The 23511-nt window shown below is 34.5% G+C and overlaps 1 protein-coding gene across 6 annotated transcripts in view; it reads left to right on the top strand.

Annotated features, from left to right (window-relative positions):
* The window catches only part of Aftph (aftiphilin), a 63414-nt gene that overhangs the window by 19360 nt on the left and 20543 nt on the right, over positions 1 to 23511 (top strand). For all 6 annotated transcript variants that reach the window (XR_007348042.1, XM_048804214.1, XM_015479604.2 and 3 more), the window contains 4 exons: positions 3113 to 5076; positions 16297 to 16448; positions 19561 to 19687; positions 20042 to 20098. Coding sequence is in view for 5 of the 6 variants with exons in the window: in XM_048804214.1 (XP_048660171.1) it covers positions 3145 to 5076; positions 16297 to 16448; positions 19561 to 19687; positions 20042 to 20098 (2268 nt within the window). In the remaining variant the exon portion in view is untranslated. The remainder of the gene's footprint in view (positions 1 to 3112; positions 5077 to 16296; positions 16449 to 19560; positions 19688 to 20041; positions 20099 to 23511) is intronic.

Below are 23511 nucleotides of genomic sequence, written 5' to 3'. Positions count from 1 at the left end.
CCCCCCCCCCCCAGTTTGGCTTTTGTGTCCTTTTGACATGTCCTTATCATTATTAATGCTTTTAAATTTTAGAAAAAGGAATCATGCAGTTAATGGCTGCATAATAAGTTTGGTTTTCGATTTTCAGAGTTTGCATAGTATAGTCATATTGCCTTCTGTAAGCCTTTAAACTATTCACGGTCCCAACAGCAGTATGTATGTGCAGGAGTCCCTTTTCCTATACTCCCATTGACATTGGCAGCATATGTTTAAATAATAGGAACTTCCTAATTAGGGAGAAACTGTTAAAGATCAAATTACCTTGGACATTGAGTATGAGAAAAGTTATCAAAATGTTAGACAAGAGAAGAAAATAGTACTTATCTGTACCTTTTATTGTTTTATTCTTTTCAAATCAGCAGCAGAACAGTATCTCAGAGCTAAAGCAGTTATTTATGGTGCTAATTTTATAAGGAAGATAATTTAAAGTAGGAATATTACAATTTTGTCTTTTACTTTTTTCTGGCTTGCATATTTCATTCAGAATAACTCAGTGACTGGACCCATCACTGATCTCAAAGGTCCTCCTTTTCAAAATTCCAAAGCCATTCTCCACTAAGCAGATATATGAACTTTAGGAAAGTTACCACCAATAGGCCTTATTTTCCTCATCTCATGAATTACATTATGTGATTTTTAAGTACCATGGCTCTAAAACTGGGGAAACTTAAGAACTGGGAAAAAGTAATTTTCTCTAGCTTGCAAAATTGGTTATATTTTATAGCAGATATTTTCCTTATATATCTAACTTAGCAACTGTGAGTTTCAAGAAGTATCAGTTTATTATTTATGGGATAGTTTTATTCTAGGATTTTGGTTGATTGTCCTTCCATTGCTTCTAATGTCGTCTGACTTGTATCCTTAGTATAGAGGAACAGAATAGCCCTGACAGATTGCATTTAAGAATTAAATATATGAAAAAGGAGACATCATAAATTAATGAGTATGGGGAATATTACTCAACAAATGGGGTTATGATTATTGCTTGATTATTTAGGGGAAAAAATCAGATCCTTGCTTACATCCTACACCAAAATAAGTTCTAATGTACTGAAAAAAGTAAATTTTAAAACATACAGGCAAATAAAAGTCAATATTTATGAATTCTTGCACTTACATACTAGTAAAACAATGAAGAAAATCACAAATAAAAAGATCAGTTGACTTGACTTCATTAAATCAACTTGGGAAAACAGGTCGGCAGTTTTATGAAATTGAATATAACATCTGACCCAGCATTCACACTCCTAGATATATGTTTTGGAGAAATGAAAACTTATGTTCACACAGTAATTTGTATGTATGTTCATAGAAGCCTTATTTGCACTATAAAAATATTGAAACAACTCAGATGTCCTCTATAAAGTGAATGGATAGACAACCTGTGGTACAGCTATATAATGGATGACTACTTAGCAATAAAAAGAATTAACTATTAATACGTGCAGCAACATGTATGGCCCTCAAGGGCATTAGGCTGAATGAAAAAAGCCAGCTTCAAAGGTTTACATATTACATAATTTCATTTACCTAACACTCTTGATATAGCAAAATTATAATGAAAGAGAATAGATCAGTGATTGTCAAGGATTAAAATCTAAGCAAAGGTATAACTTTTTCCCATATTTTTTATTGGTTCATTATAATTTCAACCAGTAATGGTGGGATTCATTATTACATATTTGTACATGCACACAGTATGACAGTGTTTTTGGCCAGTGTCATTTCCCAGATATTGCCCCTTTCAATCCTTCCCTTCTTTCTTCCATGGTTCCTTTCTTCTGCCCTACTGATTTCCCTTGGATGTTCATGAGATCACCACCCCCAAAGATAGATGTGACTATTAAGGGGCAACATGAGGGAGTTTCTTTGTGTTCATCGAACTTATCCCAGTTGTAGTGATAACTAATTGATACACATGATAACATTTCATAAAACTACACATGGACCAAAAAAAGAAAAAAACAGGTGAAGTCCAAACAAGGCCTGTAGCTAAGCTAATAGAATTGTACTGGTGTCTGTTTCCTGGTTTGACCAGGTACAGACAGTCCTCAGTTTATGATGGTTTGACTTACAATTTTTCAACTTTATGATGATGTGAAAGCAGTATGAATTTAGTAGAAGGTATAATTGGAATTTTGAATTTTGATCTTTTCCTGGTCTAGCAATGTGCAATAGGATACTTTCTCATGAGCAACAGCAAGCCATATGTATTGCTCTACAGTGCAATGTGTTGCTAAGCTGTGATGTTCAGTAGGTTGGGTGTATTAAATGCATTTTTGCTTCATGATAATTTCAACTTATGATGGGTTTTTGGAGATGTATACCTATAATAAGTCAAGGAGCATCTGATGATGATAGTTTATTAGCATTGAGAGAAGCTGGTAGAATATATAAGAGCTTGACTATTTTTGCAAGTTCTTGTGAGCCTTAAACTAACTTCAAAATTCAGGTATTAAAAAGTTAACCTGGGTTCAGAAATAAACATTGAAAAGCAAAGTGAAGGAATTATTTGTAGCAATTTGAGGATTTTCATGTCTTAATATATAGAGAATTCATACAAATCCATAAGGCAAACACTGAGTACCCAGTGAATTTGAAAGAGAATTTAACAGAATAAGCAAGTGCCTGAGAGAAAACTTTGTAGGTGTTACTTTTAAAGATGTCTATTCGAATTTTTTTGGAGTCCCATATTTCTTTAATGTACTCCCAAAGACATTGGTAACATGCTAAAAGAGAAAAGAAATATATTTTGTCACTATGTTGTAACTGTGTAATCTCACTTAAGAGAAATATAGTTTAAAAGATACAAAATAGAGGGCTAGGGTTGTAGCTCAGTGGCAGAGCACTTGCCTAGCACATGGGAGGCACTGGGTTTGATCGTCAGCACTATGTAAAAATAAGTTAATAAAATTAAAGGTATTGTGTCCATCTACAACTAAAAAATATTTTTTTTAAAAAAAGATACAAAATAGAGCAGTGTAAATTTGCATTGCTTTAAGGTAGCTTTGAGAGAATTTTGAAAGACTTTATTATATATAATTCTTCCCTCAAAAACTTTTTTTTTAAACAGGTATAAATTAATCCTTAGAAAGCAACTAAACAATGGAGCCAGACATCATTCGAATGTACTCTTCATCCCCACCACCACTAGACAATGGAGCAGAGGAGGAGGATGATGATGAATTTGGGGAATTTGGTGGATTTTCAGAAGTCAGCCCTTCTGGCATAGGGTTTGTCGATTTTGATACACCAGATTATACTCGTCCTAAGGAAGAGTTTGTATCTTCAAACCATTTTATGCCAATTCATGATTTCTCAGAAAATGTAGATAGCCTTACAAGCTTTAAGTCCATTAAAAATGGTAATGATAAGGACATCACTGCTGAACTTTGTACTCCCATGAAAGGTCAGTCTGATGTTTTACTTTGTACCACCAGCAAAGAAATTATTTCATCTAAAACTTTAGATACTTCTACTGATGGCATGGAAAGTCCAGGAGATTTAAACAAAGTAATAGAGCAGAGACAGAATGTTGGAACACCTGAAAGTTTCACTCCCGGAGATTTTAGAACTGATATGAACATTGTTCATCAAAACAAGCAGTTAGAGAGCTGCAATGGTGAAAAGCCTCCTTGTCTGGAGATTCTAACAAATGGGTTTGCAGGGTTGGAAACTGTAAATCCTCAGGGAACAGATGATCTAGACAATGTAGCTGATTCAAAGGGACAAAAGCCTCTGAGCACTCATAGCACTGAGTATAATTTAGACTTTGCACCTAGTCCTGCTGAGGAATTTGCAGATTTTGCCACATTTTCCCAAAAGGAAAGGATACAACTAGAAGAAATAAGATGTGCAGTTTTAAATGAGAGAGATGCGCTAACCATTCAGGAAAACAACAAAATTAACAGAGTCAATGAACTGAATTCTGTAAAAGAAGTGTCTTTGGTTAAAAGTTTTGATGAAAAAGGAGACACTGATGGAGAGGATCAGGTTTGTGTTTCAGAAATAAGCATAGCACCTAACAGAAGTTTTGGTGTTGAAAAACAAGGCCTTCCAATGCTGCAACAGGATGAATTTTTAAATTCAAATAATCAATCAAAGGCTTGGAATTTGGTAGATTCGACTGATAATTCAGAAGCCATTAGGAAAGAACAATGTAAAACTGAGGAAAAACTACATTTAGTTACTTCAAAATGTGCTGACCTATGCATGGATTCTATTAAAACTTTTGATGCTGATGAAGAACTTGGTTCTTCCAAAGAAGAAAGTAGAAAGTTTACTAATTCCCAAATCCCAAACATTGGTCCTACAGAAGAAAATGTTTTGGATGATTCTGTAAGTGTAAAAAATGGTAATAGTAGTAATGATTTTGTGACTTGCAATGATACTAATGAGGATGATTTTGGTGACTTTGGCACAGCCAGTGGCACCACTCCACCTTTCGTCACTGGTACTCAAGATTCAATGAGTGATGTCACTTTTGAAGAGTCCTCAGAGCACTTTCCACATTTTAGTGAACCAAGTGATGACTTTGGAGAATTTGGGGATACAAATACTGCTTCTTACCCGGAGGAAATGATATTTACTGATTCAGACCTGAAACAGACTTCTGATAGTTTATCAGAGGAATGTCAATTGGCAAGAAAGTCTAGTGGAACAGGCACTGAACCTGTTTCAGAACTGAAAAATGGGCAAGACAGTGAGTTTGGAGATTTTGATTCAGTGCCAAATATTCAAGATGACTGCAGTGCTTTTCAAGACTCTGATGACTTTGCGGACTTCAGTTCAGCTGGTCCTAGCCAAGTTGTAGATTGGAATGCTTTTGGGGATGAACAAAAAGATGGTTGTTCCTGGGCTGCTTTTGGAGATCAGCAAGCCACTGAAGCTCATCATCGAAAGGAAGTCTGGCAGTCACATAGGACAGATGAAAATGTTGATATTCCAGGAACCCCCAAGATGTACAGTATCCCTTTAGCAACTCCCAAAGGAGCAGTTGCTAGTGGCCATTTACAGGAATCAGCCACTTCCATTCAGGTATTTACTAATATTCTCTATTTTTTATGACATGTTAATTGCTGTGAAGACTTCCAATTCAGCTTTTTAAAAAATATTATTTCAATTGAGTACCTGTTAAAGGAGTCTCTTTATGATATGTAATGCTTGCCTGCTTTGTAGATTACATTTTTACAACCCTTTGAGAAATTATAAATAGTCCAGTACTAAAACTTGATATTTATCCCAGTGAGTTTTCTTAAGAGTTATAGAAATTTGCCAGTTTTTCCAGGTGTAGTGGCATACCCATAATCCTAGGGACTCAGGGAGGCTAAAGCAAGAGGATCACCAGGTCAAGGGCAGCCTCAACAACTTAGGGAGACCTGCCTCAAAATAAAAAATTAAAAGGCTTGGGGGATGTAGCTCAGTGGTAGAACCCCTCTGGGTTCCATCTCGAGTACTGCAAAAATTAAAAAAATGTTAAGATGTGAATAACAGTTACAGAAATGTGCCCATTTGATTTTTTTGAAAGATACTATGGGTAAATTCGCAATCTACAACTTTATTTCTCTGGTTATCTTTTGCTGAGAAACCAATTTTCAACTGGAAGTATTTCCAAAGTGTGTAAATTGAAATGGTTATACATCATTGTTTTGATACCTTTGACACATTAAGTATAACTAAAAAGAACCAATTAACAAAAAGATATTAGGGAAATTATGGTATTACCAGTTGATGTACACAGCTAATCATTTTTCAGTTGGCTTTGGGTGCCTGAATTGTCTACTTTGCTAGTTCAGTTATTACATGGTTTGACTAATGTGTATTATTCCTGTTAGGTAATTTATTATTGAGGCAGAACCTTGGAATTTTAAACAGGAAGTGAACTAATTATAATGCAAAATGAAGACTGTTGGGTTTTGACCTAACCCTTTGCAAACTATTTAGTTTCATCTTACTAGCATATAGGATGACATTAGTATTGAACAATCTTTAATTTATAGCCCTAGAACTTTTAACATTATCAGATAGTGAATTTTTTAAACTATGATCCCTTCAAATAGGAAATTTTGGCATCACACAAGTTGATTGAAGTTACTTATTTATAATTTGATAACTGGATATAAGAGATAATAAAGCATGAAATGGGCTTCATGGAATCTGATAGAGCTGAGTTTGAATCTTGACTCAGCTTCTTAAAAGCTTTATGGTTTTGGATAATAAGTGAAAAAATAGAAAATGAAGATTTTGTAGCATGATTATATTTGGTAAAAATTAAACAAAAGCTACATATATTTGGCAAGATGCATTAAGACTTTCCAAGATTTGTTTGACTCAGGCCTTAGACTTTTTTTTTTTCTTTTCTTTTCTTTTCTTGTTTTTTTTTTTTTTTAATTTTTAGTTGTAGGTGAACATAGTATCTTTATTTTATTTATTTATTTAATATTTTTTAGTTATACATGGACACAGTATCTATTGTGTTTATTTTTATGTGGTGCTGAGGATCAAACCCAGTGCCTCACACATGCTAGGCAAGTACTCTACCACTGAGCTACAACCTTAGCCCTAGACTTTTGTTTTTTGCTGAATGGGTTATACAGAATGACAGAATTTGGAGATGGATGTTGGGGAGGAAAAACTCTGGAAGGAACTGGAGGAAGTTTGGGAAGAAAGTTGAGGTATGGAAATAGGTATACCCTGCTAAGTTACTGAGTCAGTAGTGGATAAAGATTAAACAGTGACCTTGATTCTTATCCTGCTGTTGTAAAGGAGAATCGTAGCCTGTACTTTCTTCTTGGCTTTCAGATTCTGATGTTTAAATAACATTGTAATTATCTTAGTTTTTAAACCTTAGAACTGAAGACCAGAACATCAAATGCATACTCAAATGGTATGTCTTACCATTTGACAAGACCAGATATAATTATTGAAACTATTTATGGTACATTAATCTAGTCCTTGGAAGGGATTGGGTTTACTAACAGTTTTCTCTAAATGCTTCTTTTAGTTGTTGCAGTGTCCAGGACAGAATAGAAATCCTCACATATTAATGACAGTAAACATTAGGTCTTTTAATGGCAAAATTGAAATGATTTATTCCTCTTAAATCTTACCTACATACAATTAGTGGCCCAAAGAGAATGCTGTCAAGTGATTTTGTCCAAATTGTGCTTAGCGGAACGTTGTGAGGGTCTTTTAGAGTATTTTAGAATTCAGAGCTCAATTAATTCAGTTAAACAGAGGTGGGAGGCAGTTCTTTGTTTTGTAAAATCAGACAAATATAGGTGTCATTTCAGGTTTTTTCCCACTTTTCACTATATTTGGTATGTAACATCCAGGTCCATATTTTTTAGCACCTTTTTTTTTAAAGTCTACTATGAACTTACACTACCATAAATAAAGTTTCAATAAATATATCTTTCTCAGGCTTATTGCAATTATTTGTTACTTAGGTGGGGAAAATTCAATCAAGAAATTTTTCAAACTCAAAAAATGTTCTCAGTCAAATTAATTGTCAGCCGCTGGTCTAGCATACCTCATTACTGAGAAAAAAGATATTATCCTTTTAGTGAATAATTTTTTTCTGAGAACTCAGAATCTGATATATTTCATTCTCTTTTAACATTCTTATGAATGACAAGTAGTAGACTGGGGGAACTGGAAAAAGACAAGTAGTAGACTAGAGGTGTAGCTCAGTGGCAGAGCACTTGCATAGCATGCTCGAGGCCCTAGATCCAATCCCAGCACTGCAAAAAAAAAAAAAAAAAAAATCTCCATTTTACAAATCACAAAGAGGTCAAAACTTTTCTTTACTTTTTTTTTTTTTTTAAACATCAATGGATTTTTATTTTATTCATATATTTGTATGTGGTGCTGAGAATCGAACCCAGTGCCTCTCACATGCTAGGCAAGTGCTCTACCATGAGCCACAACCCCAGCCCTATTCTTAATTTTTGGGCTAAGATTTAAAACAAAACAAAAATAACAGGCACAGCAAATCCTCCTTATCTTTTGTTTTCCCTCAAAAGATAATTATAATGTTATTTAAACATTTTCTATTTTTTTAGCTTTTTAATGTTTTAGAAAGGAATTTTGATTAAAATAGCCAAGATGCCTTTTTCTTAGCTGTATGGGTGAAAGAGATAATGTCATAAGCATTACATTGCACTCTGAACTTTTATAAGTTTTTAAAATATCACTTTGTTACTTGAGAATTTAGGTAATTGTTAAGTAATCTTTATATTAAAAATTCCTCTAGAAAGAGAGGCTATAAATCATTTTTTGTTATTAGCCATCTAATTTGTAATACTACTGGGAAAAGGAAGATTTGAAAGATTTAAAAACTAAGAATGTCACAAAAAAGGAAAAGAAGAAAATCACTAATTCTTTGGTTTGTGCTATTTTGAGGTTAAATTTCTGGGTGTTTTTTTTTTTTCCCACCAGAAAGTCCACATTCTCCAATGGAATATAACCAATTCTGCATTTTCAACTTGTTGTTTAATCATTTACCTAAGATTGTGTGCCAGTTTTCTCTTCTGTGGGTGAACATTTGGACTTATGATTGAAATAGAAGCAAGCAACAAAGAAACTAAGACTTTAAGATTTTGGCCTTTAAGGATCTTTGCTTTCCTTATTTGGATAGCATTTCCTTTTGCTATTTTTCCCTCAGAAAATTTGACATTCTGGTCTTTAGTTCTAAAATAGATAGAAATACTCTTATTAGATTTATCCAGAAATTGTGCAAAAAGAGCAGATCATCTTTTTTGAACTTGGTAAATTGGTCCCTCTTTTTAGATAGCTTGAAATTAGGAATTGGTAAGTATACAGGTGTAGATTGTACTTGATATCTTACTTAATTTTTAATAGTGGTAAGACATAAGGTATCCTCTTAAATGGAAGATTAAATTACTCAGTGGATTTTATGTTTCTTCTAAAGGTCCACTTAAGTGCAAGACCTAATGCTATCAATATTGAAACTATTGGCATTAATCAACTTCTGTTCCTAAGCAAGAAAGGAAAACTAACTGGAAATATGAAGGAATTTTAACAGTTATCTTAAATATGTACTTTAAAGGAGATAGGCACTTGAGTTGCCTAAGAAGCAGAATCTAGATAGACTCCTAAGGTGCTGGTTTTTATGTACCCCTCTGGAAAGGTGAATTAGATTTGTGATATAATTTATCATTTTATACCCCAATGTAGTCATTTATAAAATCGAGATGTATTTGGTTCTCCAGAGAAAGAGAACCAATAAATGGGATTGTGGGGGGAGGGGGGGATTAGTGGAAGGAAGGAGGAAGGGAGCAAGGGAGGGAGAGGGAGGGAAAGAAGGAAGGAATAAATTAATTGATTGGAGAGTGTGAAGTCCCAAAATAGAGTCAGGAAGCTGGAGACTCGAGAGCTGATACAGTTCCATTCTGATGTGAAGGCCTGAGAACTAGTAGAGCCAATGGTATGGAGATGCACACCTGTAATCTCAGTGACTCAGGAGGCTGAGTCAGGTGGATCGAAAGTTTTGAGACCAGGCTCGGCTACTTAGCTAGGCTTTAAGCAACTAAGCAAACTCTGCGTCAAAAATAAAAAGGCTAGGAATGTGGTTCAATGGTAAAGTACCCCTGGGTTAAATCCCCAGTACCCACACCTACTCACCCCCAAAAAAGAGAAGAACCAATTTTTCACTTAAGTCCAAAGGCAGGAAAAGATTGATGTCACTATTCAGAAAGTCAGGTAGGACTAGTTCCCTCTTACTCAGTGTTTTTGTTCTATTCAGGTCTTTGATTGATAGGACAAGGGCCACTCATGTTAGAGAGGACAGTCTGCTTTATTTAGTCTTCCAGTCTAAATCCAAATGTTGATCACATCCAGAAACACACTCATATATTTGATCAAACGTCTGGACACCCCATGGGTGAGTCAAGTTGATGAATAAAATTATCATCCCAAGAGGGAATACCATATGTCCATATATTGCTTCAGGATTTTGGAAAACCTGTAACCTGTTTGTGACTAAAACATACCATTTGAGTATGCATTAGATAATACAGCTTATTTGCACCAATAGAAGAAATGACTGCTTATATACCATAGGACTTTCTTCTCTATCCCCAGACATAGAAAGATGACAGAACTGGGAATGAGTAAAAGTGAATTTATGTATAATGTTTTGCACCCTTTGATTAATTATGCCATTGGGTGATTGGGTGCTGTGGCACACATCTGTAATCCCAGCTACTCGAGTGGCTGAGGTAGCGTGTGAACCTTTGGAGCTGTGGTATAGCCAAGGGTTGCATTATGACTTTCATAAACTTCTTCTCCATAAAAGATTTTTTAAATTATATTTTATGACTTTAAGTAAATATGATTATTATTAATATTAAATACTAAAACATTTTTGTGGGCCCCTAGAAGTGTCGTGGACCCTAGGTATATGGCATAGTGATTAAAAGAAGGTTCTGTAGTCATGGTGTTAGTTCCATGGATTTGGAGTAACTTACATGAGCAACTTCCCTGAGCCTCAAGATTTATAGAATAATACTATCAGCAATGGGTGAGCTCAATAATAGAGTGCTTGCCTAGCATTTATGAGTTCTTGTGTTCAATGCCCAGCCTGAATGGGGGGGGGGCATACAAGAATATTATTGTACTGACTTTAAAACTTTTGTTATGAGGATAAATGAAATTATGCCTGTAAAGATGCTTAGCACAGCACTTTGTACATAGTGCTCAGTGTATGTTAACTGTTACTGAATAACCTCAGAAACAAACTTCTTGAGAAATGGTTCTCAAAGGTGCAGGAAATAGTGTTGCTAACTATATTGTTGGTTAACCATGGAAAGAGAGAGAGAGACAAATCAAAATTTGTGGAGCAGTACCTCTAGTTCTGGCTCTTGGCAACATACTCACCTTTCAAGCTATTTTGAGAGAAAAAGCTCCTGCTTTGGGCTAGTTCTCATTTTCAGAATGGTTTTGACAGATAGGAATGCATATGAATCTAAGTGCACTTTTGTGCAATAGCAGACTTCCTGAACTAATTGGTTTCATAGCATTGAATACTAAGGAAAAATAAAAGGGAAGTCTGGCACCTGCCTTGAAGAGTATTTGATTTTTCAACCCTACATTTATCAGAGTCCCATTTCTTAAAGTGTTTAATAGCCAGATGTGCTCCTGTTTGTCAGACTTAGAATTTGGTACATGTGTACGTGGAATGACATGATTTATATAAACTGGTATTCAGCTAACCCATCACCAGTTTCCTTATTCCATGGAGTTAAGGGAGAAACAATGACGTTTTCTCTTTTTTATACTTTGGAGTTAAAGGTATTTAAAATGCAGGTAATTTGTGTGAATATTTTTGTACTTAGTGTGCCATTTAGTTAATACTGTGGCCTCAGGTAAATATTTAGACTGCTAAGTGTGTGTGCACTTATTACCTTCATATTCATTTAGAATGCAACACTGACTCTTTGGTAAATGTTTACAACTGTTAGATGAAATGGTTTGCTTTTTTAAATACGATCATCATCACAGTACTTAACAAGGGATCCATTGTCTAATGGCTGGAAATGTTTGAAAGATCACAAAATTTAAGTAAAAGCATGATTTGGTGAAAGGAATGTAGGCCTTGGAGTCAGACTTTGGGTCAAATTCTTGCTATGCACAATACCAGTACTAAAACTCTGATTAATTAAAGTTCCCTGAGTTTTCAGTTTGTTTATCTGTAACGTAGAGACAGTAATACTTATCTGAGGTGTTTCTTTTAGAAGATTCCTCAAGTGTTATATGTACAGCGTTAAGCATAGTAAATCACATAGAAAGCATTAGACTATTGTTATCAATACATTATAATTATATAAATATGTTCTACCTACATACAAGAATGATTTAGAGCTGGGGACAGTGGTGCATGCCTGTAATCCCAGCAGCTCAGGAGGCTGAGGCAGGAGGATGGCGAGTTCACTGAGACCTTTGTTTCTAAATAAAATACAAAATAGGGCTGGGGATGTGGCTCAGTGGTGGAGTGCCCCTGAGTTCAATCCCCGGTACTCAATAAAATAAAATGATGATTTAGATGGCTTATAATAAGATATACTTTCATAAATAGAACTATGATGCCCTTAACAATCCTAAACAAAAGTGCTTTCCCCCCATCCCAAAGCACTTTGATTTAGTTAGGATTCCTATACTAACAGTAGGCAGAAACCTCAATACTAGAAACTCAAGAATAAAACATAGTTCATTCCCTCAACACTCCTGTAATTTTCAGAAATTAAACCTAGAACTGCTTTGATAACAACATATTATAGTGGTTTAAGAGCACCTACTCTGAGACTATGCCTCCTGATTTAGGATTCAACTTCCCCATTTAATATGCACGTGACCAGAAGCAAGTTAATTTAACTTCTCCCTGCTCCATTTTTCTCATCCAAAAAATGGAAATAATATTGTTACTTTCCTCGTATGGTTCTTATGAAACTTTAATGAGCTGGTATTTTTAAGGAATTTAGAATAATGCCTGGCTCATGGGAAACACTATGTAAACATTAAACCAAAACTATAGTGCACCAAATAAGGCTTTTACAGTTTGAGTATGTTCAAAGAACATCTTTTGATCTTTTGTTGAATTTAGTTTCTCACTTTCCTGAAATGGGTTATACTGATTTTGTTTGCTTTATATTTGCTGCCTTATCTGCGTAAGGAAAGCAGAGATCAGCTAGTCAGACTTGATCACTAATTCTAAATAATAAGATATATTTTTTTGGAATTTTACATCTAATACATTCTTTATATACTGGAATATATTAATAAATGACACTATTCAATGTAACCTTTTTCTGAGTAATTCAGCTACAAACTTAAAAAAAAAATGAGGGCTGAGTTATAACTATAGTTCAGTTGGTAGAGTGCTTGCCTCACATGCACAAGGCCCTGAGTTTAACCCCCAGCACCACCACCAAAAGAATGAACAGTGCTACCATTGAATCAAAACCAGGAGTAAACTTCTGTGTAGAGAAACAGAAGTAATATAAACAAAATTCCTTTTTATTCATAAATGTTAGAACAAATCCAAGTATAATATTTTACTTTATTGACTAGTTTGCTAAGAGATACTCAATATTTTGCTCAAACAATTTTTTGTTTGTTTTTTATTTTCTTAATTAGTGTCTGTTTACAGTTTCTTGGAAAATCTGTCTTGAAAGACACAAACGACTCTGTTTTTTATGGTAGATTAGTTTCTCTTTTTCTGAGTATCATATGTGTTGTATTCTTGTAACCTGTTCTACTTACCAAGTTATTGGGACTATGTTCCATTATATTTTTGAACTTTTAAATTTATTGTGCTTTGGGGGAAGCAAATTACTCTTAAATGCATCTACTGTATGCTTTGTACAGTTTCATAATATAATTGAGACTTAACTCACAAATGCCAATCACCAATATCCAAAGTTTAAAATCTGCAAGAGAAGCAGTTACAGATTCTCTTTAAATAAGAGGCTCTTTGAAGAACAGATACTTGAAAACTAGGTGTTTTCTCCCCCATCCATATATACTCAACAGGAAGATCTTGGGAAGGAAACAAAGTATTTGGATTTAATTTTTTATTATATCCTAATATGGTAGAAATTAATTGACTGAGTTTCATTAGAGAAACTTTCTTAGTGAGCTTTGAGTCTAGTGTGTGTTTGGTTGGTTGGTTTTCTGTGTATGTGTGTGTGTTGAGGACTGAACTCCGGGTAATCACACATACTAGGCAAACGCTGTACCACAGAGCTACATTCCAGCACCTTGAGCCTAGTTTTAACTCTGTTTTATTCCTGAGTAGGCTGCCATTAAAGTATCATCTGTATAAGGGGAGTAGAAATGATCAAAGTTGCCACCTCAACACACACTGGTAGACCTAGATATCTCCAGGTTATAAGTGAATCATAAGCCCCTGGGTCTGTAGCCTTCTATCAAAGTGTTGTAATTATATCATGCATTTACTTACTTGAATTAACTAGTAATAAATTAAATTTGGCATCATTTGTTGCCATGAACAAGATAGTAGTAAAAAATTATTTTTACAGGATGCCCTTACCATTAAATTGATCTCATGGAGAGTTGGAAGTTGATATACTTTTTAAAGTAAAAATGCCAGAACAAATTTAAATTTATCAAAACCTTTGTTAATTCTGTTAACTGCTTTCTTGGTGATGCTGTTAGTGGATTCTGGTTATTTGATATTTACTTATTGCTTTACTTCAGGGGTTGGCAAAGTATGGCCCAGGGGACAAATCTGTCCTGCCTGTTTTTGCAAATAAAGTTTCACTGGAACATACCCACATTTGTTTATGAATGGACTGCAAAACCCAAAATGTTTATTCTTTGACTTTATATTGAAAAGATTGCCAGCTCTGACTCTATCTCATTCAACAAAAGATCTGAAGCAGTCAAATTTTAGATCTAACCCTAAAGATATAATGAAACGATCTTTAAAAATGTTCATGTAATTTATATCTTTTGTGGGAAAAGGTTGTAGAAGAAGTAAATTAAGGTGATTAATGTGTTTCTTTTTCTCAAGTACTTTCCACTCATTTGAGAATTTCTTCATAGTTACGCTTTATATGTAATAATGCCCAGCTGATTTAGTATGTTTTAGGGTCATTTCTTTCTCCAGATGGTAAGCTTCCTACTCTGCCCTTTAAAAAGATAACAGAGAAGATACAAGAAAGATTTAATTTACAGAGAAATAAAATTTGGCCATATGTTAGTTTTTTATTTACCTTTCATGTCCAGGAGGAGCCAGTGCTTATCAGGTTTCCAATTAGGAAGTTATCTGATCCTTTTAAAAGTAATGTCTGTCCATTCCCTCTGTTGAAGCAAGTAAGTGCTGGGTCCCCTTGACGCACTCAAGTTTCACAAGCCTTGGGATCTTGAGTCTACCCTTTACTTTAGGGTTCATAATTGAGAGTGAGAACCTTTTCCCATCACACAATGAATATAATGAAGGTGTCAGAGTAACTTTTGTAGAGTTAGCAGGAGAGTGCCTTGAGACTAATTATTCAGTGTTAAATTTTTTTGTTCTGGTTCAGCTTCCAAAAGAGAAACTTGGGTTTGGAAAATGTGTTTACGAAATTTTTTCAGGCTTCTGACTATACTAGACAACAAAAATCAAGCATTATTATTATTTTTTTAATGATTTGGCAGGGGGAACTACCATGATGTGGCATTTTTTAAAAATATATATTTCGCATCAACTCAATAGTACATTTAATCTTCCAGCAGGTTTTAATTCATTAACATTTTGTATTCCTCTTTGATGTTTAAATAGTGAATTGGGCTGAGTTTGAAAATATCTTGCTTATATCTGTGGTACAGTTACGAAAATAGGAAAAAACGTTTATATAGGTTACACATGTGCAATAAACCTGGTGTTCTCCCCCACTCCCCCCCCCAAAAAAAATAAAAAGTTAATGTAAATCCAGTAAGTCTGAACTAATAAGAATACTTCAAAGAACTTTTTCTGTTTTAGGTGAAAATATGGAATAGTCAAGCTTTACTTGCAAGATAGTTTTAAAATGTACATACACATGCAACAAAGGAGTAGAGAAATAGAATTTCTAGAAGATAGTGCAGGTCATCAAAATGATAAACTGTTTTTAAATTTCTAATCAGTTAAAATTGAGACTTTGTTTTCTACTTTGGTTTGTACTTATTAACAGCAGAAATATTTCAAAAAGGATTTTATAGTTCAAGTGTTTATGTCTAAAAAAAAGGTCCTGATCAGCTATAATAGCATAATACTTTCACAAGCATACAATCTCATTGTCCCTAAGTCTGGAGTACATTAGTAGTGGTGGAAAGAATATGAATGCTATCTGGGTTTTCTTTGTTTGTTTTTGGTTTGGCTTTGGGTACATTATTCAAACTTTGATATTACTTTTCACTGAACAGTAGAGTAATAATACCTTCTTTATATAGACTCTTGTAATGAATTAAATAATATAACAAATGTAAAGAACCCAGTTATATGGTGTTTGGTGTGTAGCTACATTTGTCACCTACTGTATCATCATCATGATTACTTCAGGTAGTCCTTTAGAATGATTGCTCTATGAGTAACTATGTGCTTTCCACTTAGTGTTTTTTGTACCTGAGTGGTGGATTTCCCTCACTCATTTACAATAAGGGACAAGGTGTGTGCGTTTGTGTTTTAATGATAGTACTAAGACATTATTACAATTGGAGAAGTGTAAATAAACTTTCGGGGGTATTTTGATACAGACAGCTTTACTAAACCGCCTGGAACGAATTTTCGAAGCATGTTTTCCTTCCATATTTGTCCCTGATGCTGAAGAGGAAGTTACTTCCCTGAAGCACTTGCTGGAAACAAGTACCTTACCAATAAAAACAAGAGAGGCCTTAGCTGAAAGCGGGTAAGTAGCAGACAGTTTTTAGATACCATGTGGTTTTGTGGGTTCTAATTTATATAAAGTTTTCTGATAGCATCAAGTATCTAAAAGGTTACTGTGTTGAAATTTAGTCGTGTTCTGCTAAAAGACTGACAATGAAGGGCTAGGGATGTAACTCAGCAGTAGAGTACTTGCCTAGCAGGTGTGAGGCCCTGGGTTCAATCCCTAGCAAACCGTGCCCCAGCTCTAAAAAAGACATAATGAACAAATTCCCTGCTTTTTTCTTTTCGTTTTGGTACCAGGGATTGAACCCAGGGGCACTTAACCACTGAGCCACGTCCTCAGCCCTTTTTATTTTTTATTTCAAGATAGGGCCTAAGTTGCTTAGGGTCTTGCTAAATTGCTAGGGCTTACCTCAAACTTGTGTCCCTCCTGCCGCAGCCCCCCTAACCACTGGGGTTACAGGTGTGTGCCACTGAGCCTGGCTTCTCTATTTTGAACTATTTCTTTCGATGTTTCTAAGTCAGTACTTTAATCAGTCAATGGCATGTATTATATTTTGATTTCCTAGTACAATAAATAAGCCTTTAGATCTTATCTCTGCTATTCTGCCTTCATCTTCCTGATACACTTATGTTCTTGGTTATTTTTCTAATTTGGTATTTTCAATATTATAATTATTATGATGATCAAGTAAATTTTGTTCACTGCTAAGCTCCTGTTTTCTTTATCCAACTTTCTCTTGGACTTTGAGCATCCTTAATCTGAAAGTCCAAAATCTGAAATACTCTAAAATTCTGTCTGGACACAAAAGTGGCTCATGCTAGTCCCTACTACTTAGGAAGCTAAAGCAGGAGGATCACTTGAGCCCTCAGCATTTGTAATATAGGATTTATACACATTCAGGGCCAGCTGGTTCCCATCTCAAAAAAAGGAAAAAGTTTCCAATTTTGGAACATTTCAGATTAGGGGTACACAATTGATACAGTCTAGGCAAATCTATAAAATCTGAAACATTTATGGTCCCAGCCTTTCTCATAAGGAATATTCCAGCTGTAATTGCCTGTCTTTCTCATTTACTGAGTCTTTCCCTACCCTCCAGCAGCCTGTTAGGTTTGCTTACAATTAAAATTATACTATCAGGTTGTCTTTCCTTCCTTTCTTTTTTTTTTTTTTTCCTGAAGCACAAAGAGCTCTTCCTCCTCCCTGTTGTCTTCCTCATATCTAAAATGATTTCTGTCTAGGTCTCTTACTCATGTGTTCTCTTGAGACTTCCTTTTGCTCATATCCCATTTTGGTGGAGCATATTTTCTAATAACCTCCTGAGGGGAAAAAATACATGGGAGACAAAATTTTATTTTATTCTACTTTCACATTGAATTTATAGTTTAAAATCTTCTTTTTGCTGCTGACCTTCTGAAATTTCACAACAAAGTGTCTTGATAAGAATTGGTTTTCATTCATGATGTAGGATCATTCAATCTAAAGGCTTCTGTTATTGAGTATTGAGCATTTCTTTTATATTATTACCTCAACAATTGCCTTCCTTCCGTTACCTGTTTTCTCTTTTGGGAATTCCTGTTAATTATTGGATCTTAAAAGGTCTAGATTGATTTTTCTCATTTTAATTTTAAAGTTATTTTTATTTCTGGGCTGTACTTTTGCATTTTATCATTCTCTGCCTCTTTAAGTATCCTCCCTTCCTGCAGGTCACTCCTTTTACTTGGCTAAGTCAGTTATTGCTTCTTCATCCCTCTGTGACCTCAGTATCTATAATATAGAATTTAGGTATCCCTCAATTTTGTTGAAGATTGAGATTGTGTTTTGCTGCTTGGTTTTTTGTTTGGGGATAATTTCTGAGAAAAGTGGGGAAAAAACAAGATTTATATTGAGCTGTTTTAAAAATATTTAGTTGTATGTATTTTTAATGTGCTATTTATACAGATAATTCATATTCTTGGATTCAGTCTTTTCTCTCCAAGTGATTCATTCTAAGGAAATAGTATAACTTACAATAACACATACACCATAAGATACAGGGAGAGAGTCATGACCTTACTAAGAGCTGAACAGTAAGAATATGAGCGTGGCATGGTGGTACACACTTTGATTACAATAACTCAGGAGGTTGAGGCAGGAGGATTGCAAGTAGGACAGCCTTGGCAACTTAGCAAGACCCTGTCTCAAAGTAAAAAAATAAATGAAAGGGCTGGGGTATAGAGTGCCCCAGATTCAATCCCCATAACCACCAAAAAAACTTAAGAACTGTAGGGTTGTAGCTGAATAAATGATGGTGCATCAACCTAATAGAACATTACACAACCATTGGAAAAGTCCATCCTTACCACAGGGGATATGTTCTAAAACTCCATGGATGCCTGAAACCTCAAATAGTACTACATTTTTCCCTATACATTCATACCTTTTATAAAGGTTTATTTATAAGTTAGGTATGAAAAGAGATTTAAAATAATAATAAAATAGAACAACTATAACAATGTATTATAATAAAATCTATGCAGATTTATTTATCAAAATATTGTATCGAATTCACCTTCTGTAATGATGTGAGATGATACAGTAACTATATGATGAAATGAAGTGACATAAATGCTCAGAACAGCACCTAATATAAAATTTATGAATTCTTTATTTCTAGAATTTCCCCTTTAATAATTTCAGACCATGGTTGACCATGGGTAGCTGAAACCTCAAAGTGAAACCACAGTTAAGGAGGAACTGTTTTACATTTGTAAACAAGGAAATGTTTAAAATGTAAAAAATACAAAAGTATAGATATGCTATAATTGCAACTCTGTAGATCAAGATTCAAGGAGAAAACACAAATATTAAATAGCTATATTAAGGTAGTGAAATGCTAAGTGATTTCCTTTAATTTTCTTTTATAATAAAAGGCTACATTTCTACTCATTACTGGCATATTGTTTCATATGAATTACTTTTCTAATAAGTATGGCTCTTGATTTCATTCACATAACCATTGTACACCGATGTTAGACATAAGATAATAGGAATGTGTAATGTGTCATGGTCATATTAAAAGTGAAGTTCATAATGAAAACTGTTTCATTCATAATGAAACCTGTTGTTGGTGGCTTTATTATGGTCTTTGCAGAGAACTGCTGGATGTGTGGACCGAACTACAGGATATCCATGATGCACATGGCTTGAGATATCAGTGGGGTGGCTCCCATAGCAACAAGAAGCTTTTGTGCTCCTTAGGAATAGACACACGAAACATTGTGAGTTTGTTAGTACTTTGAAAAATTCTTTCAAATGCTTTTTAAATTTTATACTCTGATAAACCGTAACAAGCCTATTCCTCAGAAAAGTAAATGTTTAAGTATGCCAACTTTTAAACATCAATCTACCTAAATGTTTCTCCAAGCAATATTTCCCATTTTTTAAAAAAGTCATTTTTAGTGTTTTCCCTTAACTATAAAAAGAATTGGATCTAGGAGAATTGGGGGGAAAAAAAAAAAACTCCATATGGGAAATTTAACAATTAATTCATCCATTCACAATGTATGTAATAAATCATTGTAAGCATATTTTGGAGACTAAATATGTTCTTTATCTCTAACACATGTTTATAGCTCTTCACGGGCAATAAGAAGCAGCCTGTTATAGTGCCCATGTATGCAGCAGGATTGGTAAGTACAGAAGTGTCTGTGCATGTATTTGTCATTACTGCATTTATTCTGTAAAATCATCTTACATAGAATGACAAGTGTATGTTGACAATTAGGGTCGAAATCTTAGTGATACACACACACAAATGCCCTTTTTGATATCGTAAGCCTCTTTAGTCTGTCTCAGGACATTTTTCAATATTTTATTAATTATATACTTTTTAAATTTTGTTTTAGATATACATGACAGCAGGGTGTATTTTGACATATTATACATACATGGGGTATGTAATGGGTATAACCCATTACAATTTTGATCCCATTCTTGTGGTTGAACATGATGTGGAGTTATACTGGTCATGTTCATATGAGCATAGTATAGAAGTTGATTGGATTAGACAAAGGGGAATGAAGGGAAGGGAGGCGGGATAGGAATAGAAAAGACAGTAGAATGAGTTGAATATAATTTTCCTATACTGTTTTTAAATTGAAAATTATTTTTAGTAATATTAGTGCTTATAACTTTAAAATGCACCTGTGAAGAACTCTCTTCTAAACTTGATTTTAAAAGAAACTGAAGCATCTGAAAACTCAAAGGTGTTTTTTTTAATCCAAATTGTTATTAATTTTAAATAATGCAAAATTGAGGCAATGGATGTACATAAAAGCTTGGAAATACCAAATTATAGTAAACAATAATGAACTAGGACCCATAATTGTTCCTTAGTTTCTCCATTGTTTTAAATGTATTAATTTTTGTTTTTTTCAGGTATGCCAAGTAGTCTCAGAAAACTAAGGCATTTTCATTTGGTTCCTTATATAACCTCAGTCACATTTTAAAGTTTGATGTTTGTGTTTTTGGTGAATAAAAATATCCTACCATACTAAAAATTTTCAAGTTATGGGAGCCAATAACTTGTAAAATAAGGAAAAAGATACTGTGTTTAAGAATAGAAAAAATAACACTTGATAGTAATTTAAATTTTACCACCCACATGCACTTGTGAAAGTGAATTTGCTATGGAACTTGACCTTTTTAGAACCTATAACTTTTTCCATGAATAAACACTAATTGTTATTGAATTAAAACATTTCAGGTTTTTTCTGTTTTGTGAGATTTGTTTTTTTCTGTGCTTGAGCTTTCTTGCCAATTTCTGCCCCTTTGTAAATAGTTATCTTATACTTTAAAGTTACCTGCATTATCCCTACATTCTTTTTTACTGTAGGTCGGACACTCTAGAATATTTAACTTTTTGGTTATTTGGATTTCCCCCCCACTAAAAGAATCACACTCCAGAGGTGGTTGCTGTTAGATTGTCATATCTGAGCAGGAACTAGGAATTTCATTTGTAGGAGCTTCTATACATTATGCTGAAGGTAGTAACCTCTTGCTCATGTGTAGCCTCACCACATTAGCCAGTTCTTTGAGGTTTGAGAGGAGTTAGAGCTAACATTTATGTTTTATTTTTTCTACCTTATCACCTTTATTATTGATAATTTTCTTAATCCCAAAGTTTGTTTAGTGCATATAAATGTATCTTCTCTCCATCTTTGGCATTCATTTTGAAACATATTCTAATATCAAATTTTAATTATATGTGAATTTTTCCTCATGGTACATTTCACATGCATAGGTCAATAATCTTTGAATTGCATTTGGAGGAATAGTACCTGAAATCATTATTTTGGTGGTGGGGGATGCTGGGGATTGAACTCAAGGGCACTTGACCACTGAGCCACATCCCCAGCCCTATTTTATATTTTATTTAGAGACAAGGTCTCACTGAGTTGCTTAGTGCCTTGCTTTTTGCTGAACCTGGCTTTGAACTCGTGATCCTCCTGCCTCAGCCTCCCCAGCTGCAGAAATTGCAAGTGTGCACCGCCACGCCCAGCTGTAATCATCATTTAATTCACTGTTTCTCAAACTTTAATGTATATCAGAATCATTTGAGAGACTTGTTAAAACATAGATTGTTGGGTACCACCTCCTGTTTCTTTCTTAAGAGTTTTAAAGTATGGGACTTGAGATTTTACACATCTGACAATTTCCCATGTGACACACAAACTGCTGATTTTGGAGACTACAGTTTGAGGACCATTTAAGTGATGGGTTTAAAATAGAAGCCTTGGGTGACACTGGTAATTGTTTGGTATATGTATATTCTTGCATCAGAGCACTTTAGAGAGCCTATATAATATATAGGGTATTGAGTTAGACCTTGAAATTATTTTCATTTTTCTAGCCACTAGAGTAAGACCTTTCATGTATACTGTTATAAAGAATTGAATCTGTGAGTTGCTTTCATTAGCTTAGTCCCTGTTTTACAGGGAGTGAGGTTTTTCTGAAAGCATGTTTTTAGAAATTTACAGATTCTAGCATTACCGACTTGTCAACTTTGATTTTTTTTTTTCCCCTCAGTTAAGGATGGCTTTTGTCTGGAATTTAACTTTTAATTGATAAATAGTCAGGAGCTTATCAAATATTATTTCTAAATATGTAAAGCTTCACTCTTTTTAGGTCAGTAGCCTGGATTATCCATTTTTTGTTTTGTTGATACAAAATGTTGATCCCCCACCTCGCCCCACCCCCAGTTTTTATACCCATCCAGAATGTCTTTCTTCAGAATCCATTGGAACATGTAAGATGGTTTACCCTCTGAAATGGCAGTGTCTCTACCATGCCAGTCTAAGAAACTAAATACTAACTCAAGTGCCTTAGTGGAGGAGGTGAAGCTCAGTGGTAGAATGTTTGCTTAGCATACACAATGTCCACAGTTCTAACACCAACACCACATACACAAAATAAAACCAAATACCTCATAGGAGTCCAAGATCAAACACTAAGTTGACACTAAAGGATGTAGACATCACAAAATAGAATCAGCTCTCACTTCTCCAAGCATACAAAAGTGGCCCTTTCCTACAACTTCATTCTTAATCATCATAAAGGGTTGGATTGCCAGGTGTGGTGGTGCACACCTGTAATTCCAGTGGCTAGGGAAGCTGAGGCAGGAGGATCACAAGTTCAAATCCAGTCTCAGCAACTTATCAAGGCCCTTAGCAACTCAGCAAGACCCTGTCTCTAATAAAAGTATTTTAAAAAGGGCTCAGGATGTAGCTCAGTGGTTAAGCACCTATAGATTCAATCCCCAGTACCCTCCGAAAAAAAAAGACGTGTTAGATTCTTCCCACACCCTCATCCCAAGTTGCATGTATGCTTTTGTGTGACAGTAATAAATATGCTCTTTAAAATGTCTGATTTAAAATATAAGATCTGGGGCTGGGGTTGTGGCTCAGTGGTAGAGTGCTTGCTTAGCATGTGTGAGGCACTGGGTTTGATTCTCAGCACTACATAAAAATAAAAAAATAAATGTCCATCAACAACTAAAAAAATTTAAAAAAAAATAAAATATAAGATCTGGCTTCAAAAACAC

Source organism: Marmota marmota, unplaced genomic scaffold (genome assembly GCF_001458135.2).
Source record: "Marmota marmota marmota unplaced genomic scaffold, marMar, whole genome shotgun sequence".
Lineage (NCBI taxonomy): Eukaryota > Metazoa > Chordata > Mammalia > Rodentia > Sciuridae > Marmota > Marmota marmota.
Note: the sequence above shows the minus strand (reverse complement) of the source record. Positions and strands in the feature narration are given on the sequence as shown.